General features: G+C 42.2%; 3 protein-coding genes across 3 annotated transcripts; 1 reads left to right on the top strand and 2 right to left on the bottom strand.

The window, feature by feature from the left end:
- Window positions 1-1,772: 1,772 nt before the first annotated feature.
- On the bottom strand, window positions 1,773-3,382 carry crybb1l3 (crystallin, beta B1, like 3; the record flags this gene model as incomplete). Its single annotated transcript, XM_083772957.1, has 5 exons — window positions 1,773-1,941; window positions 2,496-2,638; window positions 2,777-2,909; window positions 3,080-3,198; window positions 3,314-3,382. 5 exons carry the CDS (start codon window positions 3,380-3,382, stop codon window positions 1,773-1,775), a joined length of 633 nt encoding a protein of 210 aa, XP_083629083.1.
- A 4,801-nt stretch (window positions 3,383-8,183) lies between these two features.
- Window positions 8,184-11,130, top strand: cryba1a (crystallin, beta A1a; the record flags this gene model as incomplete). The annotated part of the gene is made up of 5 exons (XM_083772974.1): window positions 8,184-8,231; window positions 8,440-8,558; window positions 9,124-9,265; window positions 10,313-10,455; window positions 10,983-11,130. The coding sequence occupies exons 1-5, from the start codon at window positions 8,193-8,195 to the stop codon at window positions 11,128-11,130; spliced, it is 591 nt and encodes a 196-aa protein (XP_083629100.1). The 5' UTR covers window positions 8,184-8,192.
- Window positions 11,131-12,721: 1,591 nt separating this feature from the next.
- LOC310864512 (phospholipase A and acyltransferase 3-like) lies at window positions 12,722-13,273 on the bottom strand (the record flags this gene model as incomplete). The annotated part of the gene is made up of 1 exon (XM_083773200.1): window positions 12,722-13,273. The coding sequence occupies one exon, from the start codon at window positions 13,271-13,273 to the stop codon at window positions 12,722-12,724; it is 552 nt and encodes a 183-aa protein (XP_083629326.1).
- Window positions 13,274-13,979: the final 706 nt, after the last annotated feature.

The raw sequence follows: 13,979 nt of genomic DNA, 5'->3' as shown, positions 1-13,979 counted from the left end.
ATGGGTAGGCCTACCATGTTTTGTTTTTTCTCCAATCAGTTTAGGTTTTCAATTAAACAAATGTGAAAATTAGTTTATAAAATGATGCACATGCAAGTTAATATTGCACGAAGTATTGCACAGAGCCACAAACCCATATTTAGGCAAATATCTGCTTTGATGTGTTGTTCATCTAAAGAATAATTCGTTCAATACATTTAAAAAATGACCTCGTTTGCATAATTGATCTTCTAATCTCATTCTCACCTTAAAACTTAATTTCACATAAATATTTTATATTTGATAAAATGTGAATATTTTGTGCCCTAAAGATATTACTATGTCAACCTATTGCCATCTTTATTTCAGCTAATGTGTCTAATATGCAAATGATCTAATTAACTATGCACAATACAAAAATGTCCCAAGCAGAATTAGATTCTACGTAAAAAATCATATTAACCAGAAACAACTGAGAAAAGTTTGGCACACCCAGTTTGTTATAGCTTTTGCCCTGTCTAATAGGCTACGCCCGAATTCCCAGATACGTTCCCTCATCCCCTTCCCTGGCTAGTGACTACGCTCATTCTGTAGCTCCGAGCTATCCAGAATTAATGAGCGTAGGGAGTCTAGGGAGGGAACGTATCGGGGGCCGGGGCTAGCCTATGCCCCACACAGAATAGACTAGCTTTAGCCTATGCCCCACACTAGCCTATGCCCCACACAGAATAGACTAGCTTTAGCCTATGCCCCACACTAGCATATGCAAGATACAAAGAAGAAAACAAACTAGAAATGGTTTGAGGTTTTTATTTAATCTGTTTCCATTGGAAAATTGCTTTCCAGATGCCAGCATCCCTGAGAAAGTGTAAAATAATACATCTTTTTTGGACATCCCCATGAGGTGGAGTGGAGGAGCCAAAAGTTCGGCATGTCTGCAAAACACTACGCGGCACAGCCAGCTTCTTCTTCTCTTAATCACGGTCTCGTCAATTCCATTTCTGATAAGATAAATGTCCCAGTCACCTAACCTGAGTGGAGTCTTGGGAACTCTGTGATTGTGAGGACATCATCTCTTTGGAATTGTCTGAGGTGCTGTTGCTGTGACGGCCATAAGAGGACATGGGAGACACTGCCCCCTTCTGTATGAAAATCTTACTACAGAGCATGAGCAGGGCTGAGAGCTGTCCATGGTAGTTTTTGTTGTTTTTCCTTTTTCTTTCTGAAGACAGATTGGAATTCTGGTTCATTCCCTCCTGACTGCCAGTAGGCAGTAAAATATAGTGAATATAGTCACTAAATCTTTTGTGGATCACAGGAGTCGAAGGGAGATAGCTGAACAGGTGTATTGGCATCAAATTTCAATATAGCTAAGAAACACATAAGTGAGTAGATGTATAAAATCTATATATTGCAGATATGGAATTGAAACAAACTAATGAACACAAACTAAGTTTTATTTCATCTACCAATCCCCTACTATCCCCTTTCAATAAATAATAAATCATGCTATAATTCTATGAGGTCTTTAGGCAGAGAGTACTGCTATCGTTTTATCAGTTACTCAGGTTCTCTGGCAGTCTGCCACAAACAGGGTTTCTTAACCCTGTAGAATCATCATTCAAGTTGGAACCCAACACCCAAATCTACCAGTAAGAGCAATAACAATTTTCAGCAGCCATCAGCTAAGGTGGTGGCTGGCTGGTGAGGAACTTCCCAGGGATGGTTAGCACCATGGCGGCGAGTCTGAGCCTTGCTACTCTCTCCTGTTAGTCCGCACGTTGCTGGAACCTCTATGCAGTCCACTCAAAGCAGCCCCTGCGATGTGTCTGCATGTCCCTCACCCTGCGCATGGACTGGATCTGGGGGTGGTGAGCTCCCCACTCGTTCCAGTGCTTGTAAGGGCCCATCTCAAACACGTACTGGTAGCCGCGGTATCCAGGGTACTGGTATCCCACCCAGCTGTGTAGGAGGCACATGGAGAGGGAAGAGAACAAGAGATGTCAACCCATAACATGACAATCGACAACTGTTCTTCCCTCTGCAGCTATTCTGCTTCACCTCATTCAGACTGATGCAGCATTCTTGAGTCGGTCGGACACACAGTTGTCGAGAACTGCTCTGGGTCAGGCTCTGCCAGTGGACCTAATGAGCCTAAGGTCCCCTCACCTGTAGAACCCTCTACCTCAGCTAATTGATTGCCATGGCAACGCCACACCTGCCATTTGATTACTTTACCAGTCCACTTTTCACAGTCAGTTTGCACTCTTCAGACACAGGCAGACAGACAGATACAGAGATCTTATGGGCCCTAAAGCCTAATATCTCCCTCAACTAGGGGGATTCTCCTGCGGGAGACAGATTTTAATACAGGTAGTTACAGAACTCCTGCCTTTTTCTATACTGTTACCGTTATATCAAAACTATTCATTCCAACTGATTGTTCAATATGTTACAGCTATGTTTTGAAAACAGATGAGATCATCTCAGTGACCATAAATATGGGTAAGACTCACGTTCCACCGGTGACCTGGATACTAGAAACACGGTCCTGGAAACCATACGACCACAGGCTGGGAATGTCCTCATCACACACCTCCATCTTGCGACCTTCAAAGTTATTGCACTCAAACAGGCAGATCTTGTGGTCCTGGGGGTCCTATAGGTAAGATATTTAGAGGCTACTGTAGTTACTGCTTACCAGACAGTTTTGAATCCTTTGTTAACCCAATAGATAATGACAAGATGTTTAGTGGGTTGGTGTAGCTTAGGTTTAGGTCAGTGCAGTTGAACTTACCATGCGGACGGGTCTGACGGACATGATACGGTCACACCTGTAGCTGTTGGACCAGGTGTCCCAGCGGGGGTACTCTCCCTTCTCCAGCATGAACATCTCACCGGTCAGGTTCTGCTGCTCATAACCCACGAAGCTGGATGAGTGGAAATAAAATAAGGATTTTAAGTATTATTATTATTATCACCACCACATATAAAGTTGAATTGAAAGTCCAACTCATAATGTTTAAAAGCGTCTAGATTAACATTAACTTGGGTGTAATTTGATCCTTTCTTTTGTTGTTGACATTTTCGGGTGACTTACGGTCCGCAGTCCACTCTGATGGAGCCAATCCTGTCAAAGCCCTTCTCGCACAGGTTACGGCACTCGCCTGTCACCTCCATCCTGCGGCCCTGGAAGTTCTCATATTCGTAGAGGTACATCTGGAAAGTGAAGACACGGCAGGGTATGTTAATGCTATTTGTGTATGCTGTGTTTTCCAATATGAATTTGTTTCATGACTAAATCATCTGGGCGGGGGTGTTCGCATGGACCCACCTTGTGAGAGCGCATCCCCATACCGGCAGAGTGGCTGCCAATGCTGCCTTGAGCACCAGAGTGAGACATGATCAAATCTGGATAGAAGAGACATACATGCATAGAGATCGTCAGCTTTTTAGTGATTTATTTTTAGCATTTTGGGGTAGTAATAATTAAATATTTTACTAGTAAAGTAATGTTAACCATTTCATAATCAAAATAATTAAAAAATGTTAGTAGTGAGAAGAGAATAGCGTGTCACATCACAACATGTGAGTATTTTCAATGACAATTTCAGAAAATGTTTGCCATTATGCAATGCCATGTGAATATGGATGCCATGGTGAAAGTGGTTAAGATATATCACAAAACAATTACTCCAGCAGCACAGTATGAGTCTTGAAGAACATTTCAATCAAAACATTCTTGTGTGGGTGCCACATCTGCTAGCAGAGCAAGGCTCCCCTTGTCAGACAGTCTCATTCCAGGTCTAAAATCTATTTAAGTCACACTTTGCAATGTCCAGATAGAAGTATTATAATAACCTGATCTTTCTACCTTCTGTAATATGATAATATGACTAAACATTCCATATTTGAACAGTAATAGGTGTACCATGTATTATCTAAAATAATAATAACTAAATGATGAACTGGAATGGTTGTAGTCTCTGATAATCGTTTTGTAGTCACCTTAGTTTTGTAATGATTATTCTAGGACTATTTGTCCTCGAATAATTGTTCTTTTCAGTGCAGCATACATAATTGATATGTTTGACACAAAGCATCAATCTGTCCAAACCTGCCACATTCTCTATATTGCTATGCTGAGAATAAATAAAAAGGTAGACATGCACAGCCTTGTTTGCTGCTCAAATATTTCTCCATAACATGAACCACAGAGCATATTCTACTCTGTTCTTGGATTTAAGATGAGATGACACCCTGCTGAAGTATTTTGCCCATCTAACCATTTCATGGTGAGAGCCCAGCCAGTCCCTGGAGCTATCTCTATATTGTACATGTCATTGGAGATATTGTCCCTCAAAGTAGGATTCTCACTAAGAAACTCTAGAGAGAAGAGACTTACAGAGAGGTGCAGGTTGAGACAAACCGACGCGTGGAAAATGATGGAATCAGGCCTGGAGAGGGGGGATATATATATACATTCCCATCCGAACCATGTCTATAGGGGTGAGAGTCCCTGCTTCTCATTGGATGAACTTTTGGAAGCGGGAGGCGGGGTCAAGGGTCACACTGCTTATCTGTGGCGTGCTGAGTCGGCTGCCTGTTTTGTTGTCCAGCGCCTCTGTGATGTACTGGGGACAGTCACTGTCATCAGCAGAAAGGACTCTCTCTCTCTCTCCCTCTCCCTGTATCTCTCTCTCTCCCTATATCTCTCTCTCTTCCTCTCTCTCTCACACACACACACACACACACACACATACACACACACAACGAACAGACACCCGCACATACTCACGCACGCATCCACGCACACACATTCTGCTGCTTTCCTCTTGTAACGTACCCATTGACCTCTTCAGAAAGGATTTTTAAGGGTAATATCATATTCTGCTTTTCCGCATCCATTTTCCCCTTGTATCCTCTCCTTTCTCCCCTTTATGACCCTCCTATTCTCTCTTTCTATAGATCTTTGCTGTAGCCAGGCCCAAGCCTTTGAGCCCTGTGTGTGCACAATGTGCTGACCTCAGTGGAGCTACCTCTCTTTTGTGTAGATAGGCAAGTGGCAGCCGTTTTGTCCTGTTGTTGTGCAGGACCAACTATGTCTGCTATGTCCCTCACAAACGTGTGTATGTACATACACTTCTCATGCACAAGTACATGGACACAGCTGCACATCTACACACAATCACACATGTGAACACACAAATAATTGCAGGCGCACATATCCTGTTTACTAGCTCATCTGTCATTCTTTTTTGGATTTGGAGTTAAAGGTGGTTGAAAGTAGACATATGTGTATATACTGTATATTATATATTGAAAACCTCAATAAACAAACAAACAAACAAACAAACAAACAAACAAACAAACAAACAAACAAAATAAATAAGTAACAAATCAAAACATAGTTCACAGTCACACTCACCCTTGTGGCCACATGGCATCACAAAGCAATTTACATTATCTGTAGTGTACAGTACATATGTTTTTAGTGTGTATTCATCAAAACTTATATATAATACGTTTGAAATGTATTCATTGAACCTTGTGTGTAGAGATTAAATGATGGTGTTGATGTGTGTCATACTGTTGTGTAATCAGATCTATCTATCTATATATCTATCTATCTATCTATCTATCTATCTATCTATCTATCTATCTATCTATCTATCTATCTATCTATCTATCTATCTATCTATCTATCTATCTATCTATCTATCTATTAGTTTTATGTTGTGGAACCCATTTCATTATCAAAATGTTTATCATAATTTATACCTATAGTGGGCAGTTTAAGCTAAAATGTATGTCACCTTTTGAACATGTCCACAGTAAAATCCTCAGTGTTAATTTATCCATTTTTTAAACTCTTAGATTCAAATGGAACTAAATGGACCCATACATGTCCATTTTGTTCCATTAGCACACTCCCAGAGTGAAATGAACAATGATTTTAGAGTGTATACGTGTGAGTACCATGTCATTGGTGGTGTCTTTGTGTGTACAATGGCATGCATGAGGGGGCATTTGTGTGTCTGTCTGTGTGTGCAGGAGTGAGCATGTGTGTGTACATACGTTGTAGTGAAAAGGTGAAAGGAACAGAGAAGAGAGGTCAGTTGAAGTAGGGGACACGTTCAGGTTGGTGACAGCTAGCACGCTATGAGGCAGACACAAAATCCAGTAAGTACCAAACCATGATCATATTCTTTCATCCATATTTTTATTGATATAGTGCAAATACAAAAACATTACAGCAGTTTCTCTGGAGGTTGTACGTTTGTAATGTCTGCAACCTTCTATTTCTCATAATGTGAGATACAGTACTGCATATCATTCCTCAAGTTTAATGTGTTTAATGATCTGTATTATGCTTTTTCCTTGCTGACATGAAGGATTGGCGAGGATGTCCCGAACTGTGCCATAATGATCCAAGCCGTTTCCTGGTGGGTTGGGCCAGGCCTTGGCCCGGGTGGTTGCTCTCTGCACAGGGGCCGTTGGGAGATTCGGTACTGGGCACCGTGCCCTCTGTCCAGATCCACCAAAGCAGCCTAAACCTGGTGGCTCAGTACTGAACAATGGAAGGCCCAGCAATGTGCTGACTCCTGCCTGGGTCCACAGGCCCAGTCATCTTTCAGCACCAACATGTATAAATAGGCCCATTTTCTCTGCGGTTGGGATATCATTTTTTGTGGAGCCCCTGTGAGCACTGCACAACTATTCTTCGGGGCAGGTCAGGTAAGCCCTTCATATCAATGCATTTAGCCTATTGCCGTGCTCCGAGCATTGTTAGTTAACATTTCTTGAGGCAATGTCTTCGTTCTTTCTTCTTCAGAGCCCCAGAAATGCATATAATGAGGTTGCGCATCCACAAGCATAGACATTCACACTTATACAGACTCGCACACCATATACTGTACAAGTGTGCATACTTTGACACGCACGGACGCACGCACACACGCACATGCACATGCACATGCACACACATCACATGGCATACAGTATGTACACTACCCAAATGGATCCTGTATCCTTTCTCCAAAAGCATAGTCGACATTTAGATCTGACATTTAGAAATGTTATCAGGCAACTATTTAGATAGACGGATGTGTTTTGTTGTTTGCCATGATGACATACTGTCAGTGAATGCTTAGTTCACTAGTAAGAGACCACACCTATATACTTAAGTTTAACAGTTTCTTGAAACGTAATGAGATGAATGTGGAATTGGATGAGGAACCCAAAGTAGGGTGCAGACTCAGGGTAGGGGCGTAGTCTCGGGAGCTGATGGAAATCGTTGCTCTACTCGGGGAGCAGTCGGTCGTCTCTGCTCCGTCACTGTCCCCCTGGATTCCTAGACCTAGAGAAATAGAGACGGAAAGAAGAGCATCGAGGATGAAGGAGGACGTTGGGGTGGAGGAGGAAGGCGAACTTGAAGCAATAAATAGCAGAAATAGTCGATCTACAAGAATAGTATTCACAACTGATGTTTGGTCTGTCGTGAAGCAGAACAAACAAGCTGGGACAAGCACAAACAAGCTGGGAACAAGTATTCCCAGCTTATTGGCTGTGGTGAGTGGAGGCAGGTGTAGTGGATAGTGGATATACAGGCGATTGACAGTGAGTGGCTAATGAGTGAAGGCGGGAGGCGATTGAGAACGGGGAGTGGCTAATGAGTGAAGGCGGGAGGCGATTGAGAACGGGGAGTGGCTAATGAGTGAAGGCGGGAGGCGATTGAGAACGGGGAGTGGCTAATGAGTGAAGGCGGGAGGCGATTGAGAACGGGGAGTGGCTAATGAGTGAAGGCGGGAGGCGATTGAGAACGGGGAGTGGCTAATGAGTGAAGGCGGGAAGCGATTGAGAACGGGGAGTGGCTGTGATAAGCAGTGTGTGGTCTCCACTCCAGAACCTGCGTTGTATACAACTTCATTTCATCTTAGTTTGTTTGCTGTATATTTGCATTATGAAAGAAAATTACAAAAGGATATCTTACCTCAGCTGTTTTAGTTCCCACAATCACACCACAACACAACATATTATCTGTTTGGACTTTGCCCAGACTCTTTAATTATGACATTAACGTTAAAGTATCTAGTTGCAATAGAGTGGTACTTGTATGGATGGAGCAGAGTGTTGTTCAATAGGCTGCCTGTCAACTGGTTCAGCATGACTCATTCTCTTATCTTCTCATTGCAGGTCAGATATCCAGTATAATGGCTCAGACTAATCCCATCCCAATGGGACCATGGAAGGTAAATTTGATTAGGTCATGCTGCATTCTGCATTTCCTCAGTGTCTCCCCATATTCAGTCAATGATGCGTGTGTGCTCACATGTCTCTGTGTGTGTGTGTGTGTGTGTGTGTGTGTGTGTGTGTGTGTGTGTGTGTGTGTGTGTGTGTGTGTGTGTGTGTGTGTGTGTATGTTGCATGTGTCTGCTCCACATCTTGTGTATTGTTTAGATCACTGTCTATGACCAGGAGAACTTCCAGGGGAAACGTATGGAGTTCACTGCATCCTGCCAGAACATCATGGAGTGTGGCGTGGACAACATCCGCTCCCTGAAGGTGGAATGTGGAGCGTAAGTTGTGACTAAAGCCTGATTTATGCTTCGGCAACACGTCACTATTTTCACCTGAAAAAAGGTCAGGACAACACTTTATCTCAAAAAGCATATGGCTAAACCAGGCTTTAGAGCTCTATGGGTCATACAGGGCGAAATAACAAATAACTCTCCTTTTCAGTACAGTGCATAGAAAAAGCTGTACAGAATGGCTCAACAATTTAGGTCACAGATGGTTTTATCCTCCAGAGCCTGATTTCATTTGTAAATATAATGTTTAAATAATTATATATTTGATTTCGACATGTCAAATCTGTGTGGGGGAAACACTCACCCCTCCCTCACCATTGTGGTAAATGTGACTGTGCGTAAACCTACGTTGGCTAACAAAGGTTAAACAATTTCAACCTGGCATCCTTATTTTTGACATGCCATTGTAGAATCCTTTCATTTCATAGATTTTTTTCTTCATTTAAAACAACAAAAATAACTGATCTCCACTATTTAGAGATCCCTTATTGTTCCACCATCCAGCTCATGCTCTGTATGTGTTGTGCATGTATATGTGTTTTTGTGCATATAGCTGGGCAGGGTTCGAGCACTCCAGCTTCTGTGGACAGCAGTTTGTGTTGGAGAGAGGAGAGTACCCTCGCTGGGAGTCATGGAGCGGCAGCAATGCCTATCACATTGAGAGGTTGATGTCCTTCCGCCCAATCTGCTCTGCTGTAAGTCTCTGTCCTATACCCTACACCTGTAAAATCATCAATGTTAAAGCTGCAATCTGTAACCCTAGACACCCTCGCAAGTGCCAAAATGTCCACTCCTGAGCTATAATGGAAAGCCAGTTTGACCTCCATGCAACGGTTACCTCCCGTCAGCCAGTAGTGTTCCTACCCAACCACAGGATATAAAATGTCTCAATAGAAGAGCAGGTAGACCAACTATCGCTGTTGTGTTCGTTATATTATTACTCTACCACAGGGGTGGGACACTTTGACGATGGAGAGGGCCACTATATTTCCACACTCACTTCAGATGGCCACATTGCATATTACTGTCGTAGCAAAAATAGCCGTTCTACAAGCTCAAAACACATTGCAGTGTGACACGTTTTGAGCTTGTAGAGCAGCTATTTTAGCTATTATTTGAATTGAAATCCTGAATAATTCTTTGCTATTTTTCAATTGGAATTCTGAAAAGTAACATTTCTATTTCATTTCAAATGCATTTAGTTAGTTATGTTAACTTTATGAACTAAGTACAAATTGTTTCTGATATTCTGATATTAAGCTGTGGGACGCATTAAGTGACCGTGGGGGAAAAATGGATAAAGGGCTTTACTCAAAGCACCACAAACCTACAAATAAAACAGCAGAACAATTAGAGACTTTATCACTCCTGACTGTGCTACCTGAACAGAATTCAAGCCCCTGCAAGTCATGTGTATATAGATACAGTATATAGAATTATATGTAAGTGTGATCAGAACGAGACTGCGGGTTAGGAAGTCATTAACCAAAAACTTAGTTTTCATGTTTCATGTCTGTTGTAGAATAATACGTGTCAATTTTAGGAACACCTCAAGAAGGCTTGCGACAAGAATGCTTAGTTTGCAATGTGCAAAGTGTCTTTGTTTCAAGACATTTAACCTAGCCAGGTCCCATTGTAAATAACTATAGTAACATATAATTTCTCTATTGTGGATTTAATTCACATCAACAGTGTAATAACATTGTTCATGTTTCTTCAACTGTCTGTCCCTGTCCAAACAGAACCATAAGGAGTCCAAGATCACTGTGTTTGAGAAGGAGAACTTCATCGGAAAACAGTGGGAGATGAATGACGATTACCCCTCTCTGCAGGCTATGGGTTGGGCCAACAATGAGATTGGCTCCATGCAGACCCAGAGTGGAGCGTGAGTCTCAGCACTAGTACCTTCTGTCAATACAGTGATTTGTGTCATGCTTTACTTTCTTTAGATCAGTGGCTGTCAAACCTTTTCATGTCAAGGACCCCAAAATAAATAAATTAGTTGCCTGCTTTAATAAAATAAATACAAGTAGATGAGCCATCAAGAGGATAATCCTGTAGTCAATTAGAAATGTTATTCTCTGACAAAACCAATTATATGTCTGAATTTGTTTAGATGATATGGAGGGCCTCGCCTCCGTTTGCCTGAATGAGGGTAGGCTAATCTCCTAAAATAAGACCACTGTCAACAATGTGTCTGAATGGTCTGAAGGAGGCACCAATTGGCCACAAGAGTAAACACAACAACTCTGTGACATATCTTTATCCTGCTCTGTGTTTTCTCACATTGAGCAAAGGCCTATTATGTTAATCTGCTCCCAAAACATGCATGTTGACTTGAGTCCTTCATACTTTAACAATCAAAGTGACAATCATTTTCACTTGTGTCCCTCCATTCTTCTCCTCATCCAGCTGGGTGTGCTACCAGTACCCAGGTTACCGTGGTTACCAGTACATACTGGAAAGTGATCGTCATGGAGGAGAGTACAAACACTACAGGGAGTGGGGCTCCCATGCTCAGACCTTCCAGGTGCAGTCACTGCGCAGAATCCAGCAATGAGACCCACACACTGCAACCTCCTTTCCTCTTTCTCTCTCTTCACCTCTTTCAACTCTTCCCTCCTTCTACCCCATCATTCCAAGCTTTGGCCAGCTCTGTCAGATGCACGGCTGAGGCTCCTGGTGTTCCACCATAAAGATGTTTACAGCACTTTTGTTTAGATCTATTAAGAAAAGTAAGGCCGCTGCCGGCTCTGCCCCATAGTGGAGAGACCATGCAGCGGTAGAGCCTCAGGTGGTGCCCTGTTACCAGCACTAGATGGCAGTAACATGTGTTGTCTGTGTTGACAAGTGACGTGCAGGGCAGGTCACTCCCCACTCACCGGGATCAGACAGAATGGGCAACATGAAATAAAACGAGACAAAGTGTCTGATAATAATCCGTTTGGAGTCAAGTGTCATTTCTTGGATGGTGGATTGTGTTTTCATTTGCTCTTGCTTGCAGATTCCATGTCATCACAGACTGACAGTTGTGATGATATAAATGGGGGTAAAATGGGTCACAGCTAGGGGTAAGGCCTAAGGGCGACTAAACTAAACCCCATTACAATTCAGAGTGATCATATACAGAGCGGACCTACAACTATATATGACTGCTTGTTAATGGTTTTTGATACTATGGGGTTTGACTGATTCATTGATTGATTGACTGACTGATTGAATACTTTAATGGCTTGCAAAAAAGAACAAAAAGTACTTTCATACCAATACAATGTTAAAAGGATTGAACCCAAGAAAGCACTATATGGCTTGTTTGTTTCCATCGGGGTCCTGTAGGCTAAAGATGATTACATTTTTGAGGGGTGCTAGTCGCTAGCCCCTCTTATGTCCAGCTTTGCGGGTTTGGGTAAACACTAAAGACAAACATTGTCTTTAATGGTCAGCTTTGAGGGTTTGTGTAAACACAAACATTGTCCTAACACAAACATTGAATGCCATTTACAATGAATGGCCAGCTTTGAGTGTTTGTGTAAACACAAACATTGAATGCCCTTGACAATGAAAGGCCAGCTTTGAGTGTAACACAAACATTGAATGCCCTTGACAATGAATGGCCAGTTTTTTGTGTTTGTGCAAGCACTAGCATTGTGTAAACACAAACATTGAAGACGAAGGTGAGGACGCAAATTGTGATTGGCTGGGATGAGAGGATGTATGATGATAAGAGCGCTCCTCACGTCACATGGGTGTGATGTTTCTGATTTAATTCCAGTCTTTGAGGTTTGGCAGTTTACTGTGTTCCAAGTGGAACACAGGAATTTCCTTTTTGAGCTACAAGGTAAGTCTCACTGTTTAATTTAACAATTTGCAAATTAGTTTACAAATACACTCAGTGACTCAGAGTGCAACTATATCACTTTATTAAAGAGTCATAGGGGTGAATATATAGGCTATAGCCTATAGGGTAGGCTACCGGGTATAAACCAATACAAAAAAAATAAAAAATAAATCTTGGGGAGCAATTAAACTTTGAAGAGTTTTGTGTTCAATTGTTTCAGGGTTTAGCAAAAAAAAGAAAAAAGAAAAGAAGAAAAGTAAAAAAAGTAAAAAAAAAAAGATCTGCACACATTCCATTCTATAAATTAATCAGGTTATTTGAGTTCACTCAAATTAGGTTGCATATTGTTTTTTGCATTTGTCTTTTCTTTGGTCTCAAATCCAGCAAAGAGGGCAGCTGCCAGAGCCACAAGGCCTAGTCCTAGGCCCATAGTGGCGACACCTGATAACATGACAGACAGCACCTGCCAAGATTCAGCCTTGCCATAGCGCAGCTCAGTAACAAAGTGCTCACAATTCCAGCTGAAGACACAGTAGTTATACTCCTTACCCACTAGTGCACAGGCATCTCTGACTATGATATACACTGCTTGTGGCTTATACTTATCATCCAGGCAATTGTTTATTCGCCACTTGTTGGTCCCCACCACGTCGCAGAGCTTTGCTTTTTTTACCACAGCCTTGTCACAGAAAACAGACATCACACTGTTGGCCCCTGCTCCCGGAACCTCAGAGGGGGGTGACAAGTGGACAACATAGCCATCACCAATGTACAAAGCCCAGTGTTGATAGGTTCCACGGAATATTTCAATCAGGGACCCAAGCTCAGGCTTCCCGTCATACAGCTTTGGGGCCTTGGCTCTCATTCGTCTTCCAGATTAGTAGATCATCATCTCTTATCTCTGTTCAGGCAATTACAATCGCATATAAATCAATAGAGACACAAGGTTATGGTCACCTCCTTTTAAGTACTGAAGTTATGACGACAAAGATATGAAGTCATAGCTACGCCCATAAAGACATTTTCCCATTCATAAACCACAGTTGTTGACTTAAGCATCTGCAGGGTAAATATGTCCAGACAGGTGTCAAAGGTCCTACTCAGGTGGACATACTGACGGCCAGACAGACAGACAGACAGAGACACATTGCTGTGCCTAGGAGACGGTGTGCCGCCGCTCAAAAACCTCAAGCATACTGAAGCTACTAACACGTACTTTTCTTTTTGAGGGGAGCTAGCCCTTCCAATGCCTGGCTTTCAGAAATTGAAATTACATCATACTAGATGTAATGTAACACTTTTGCCTGGTAATGTTTTGTTTAAAGTGCTCTTAAACATTACATTTCGAGAATCCAGTCACATGCAGCTGACTTGCAGCATCAAAGCTGTTAAATCTCTCTACAATTCAGCATCAGGTGCATCAGGTGTTCAGGGAAATTCGTGGACCATCAGGCAGGTCTGGAGATCCTCCTCCATTTGATTACTGAATTTGATGACATCATAGTTATGACGTAAAGACACCATAAAGACATTTTCGTTTCCCATTCATAAGCACCACATGAACTGTGTTT

This window comes from Protomyctophum parallelum, assembly GCF_964188405.1.
Source record: "Protomyctophum parallelum genome assembly, chromosome: 9".
NCBI classification, from domain to species: domain Eukaryota; kingdom Metazoa; phylum Chordata; class Actinopteri; order Myctophiformes; family Myctophidae; genus Protomyctophum; species Protomyctophum parallelum.
The sequence above is the reverse complement of the archived record's forward strand: the minus strand, read 5'-3'. Positions and strand labels throughout refer to the sequence as shown.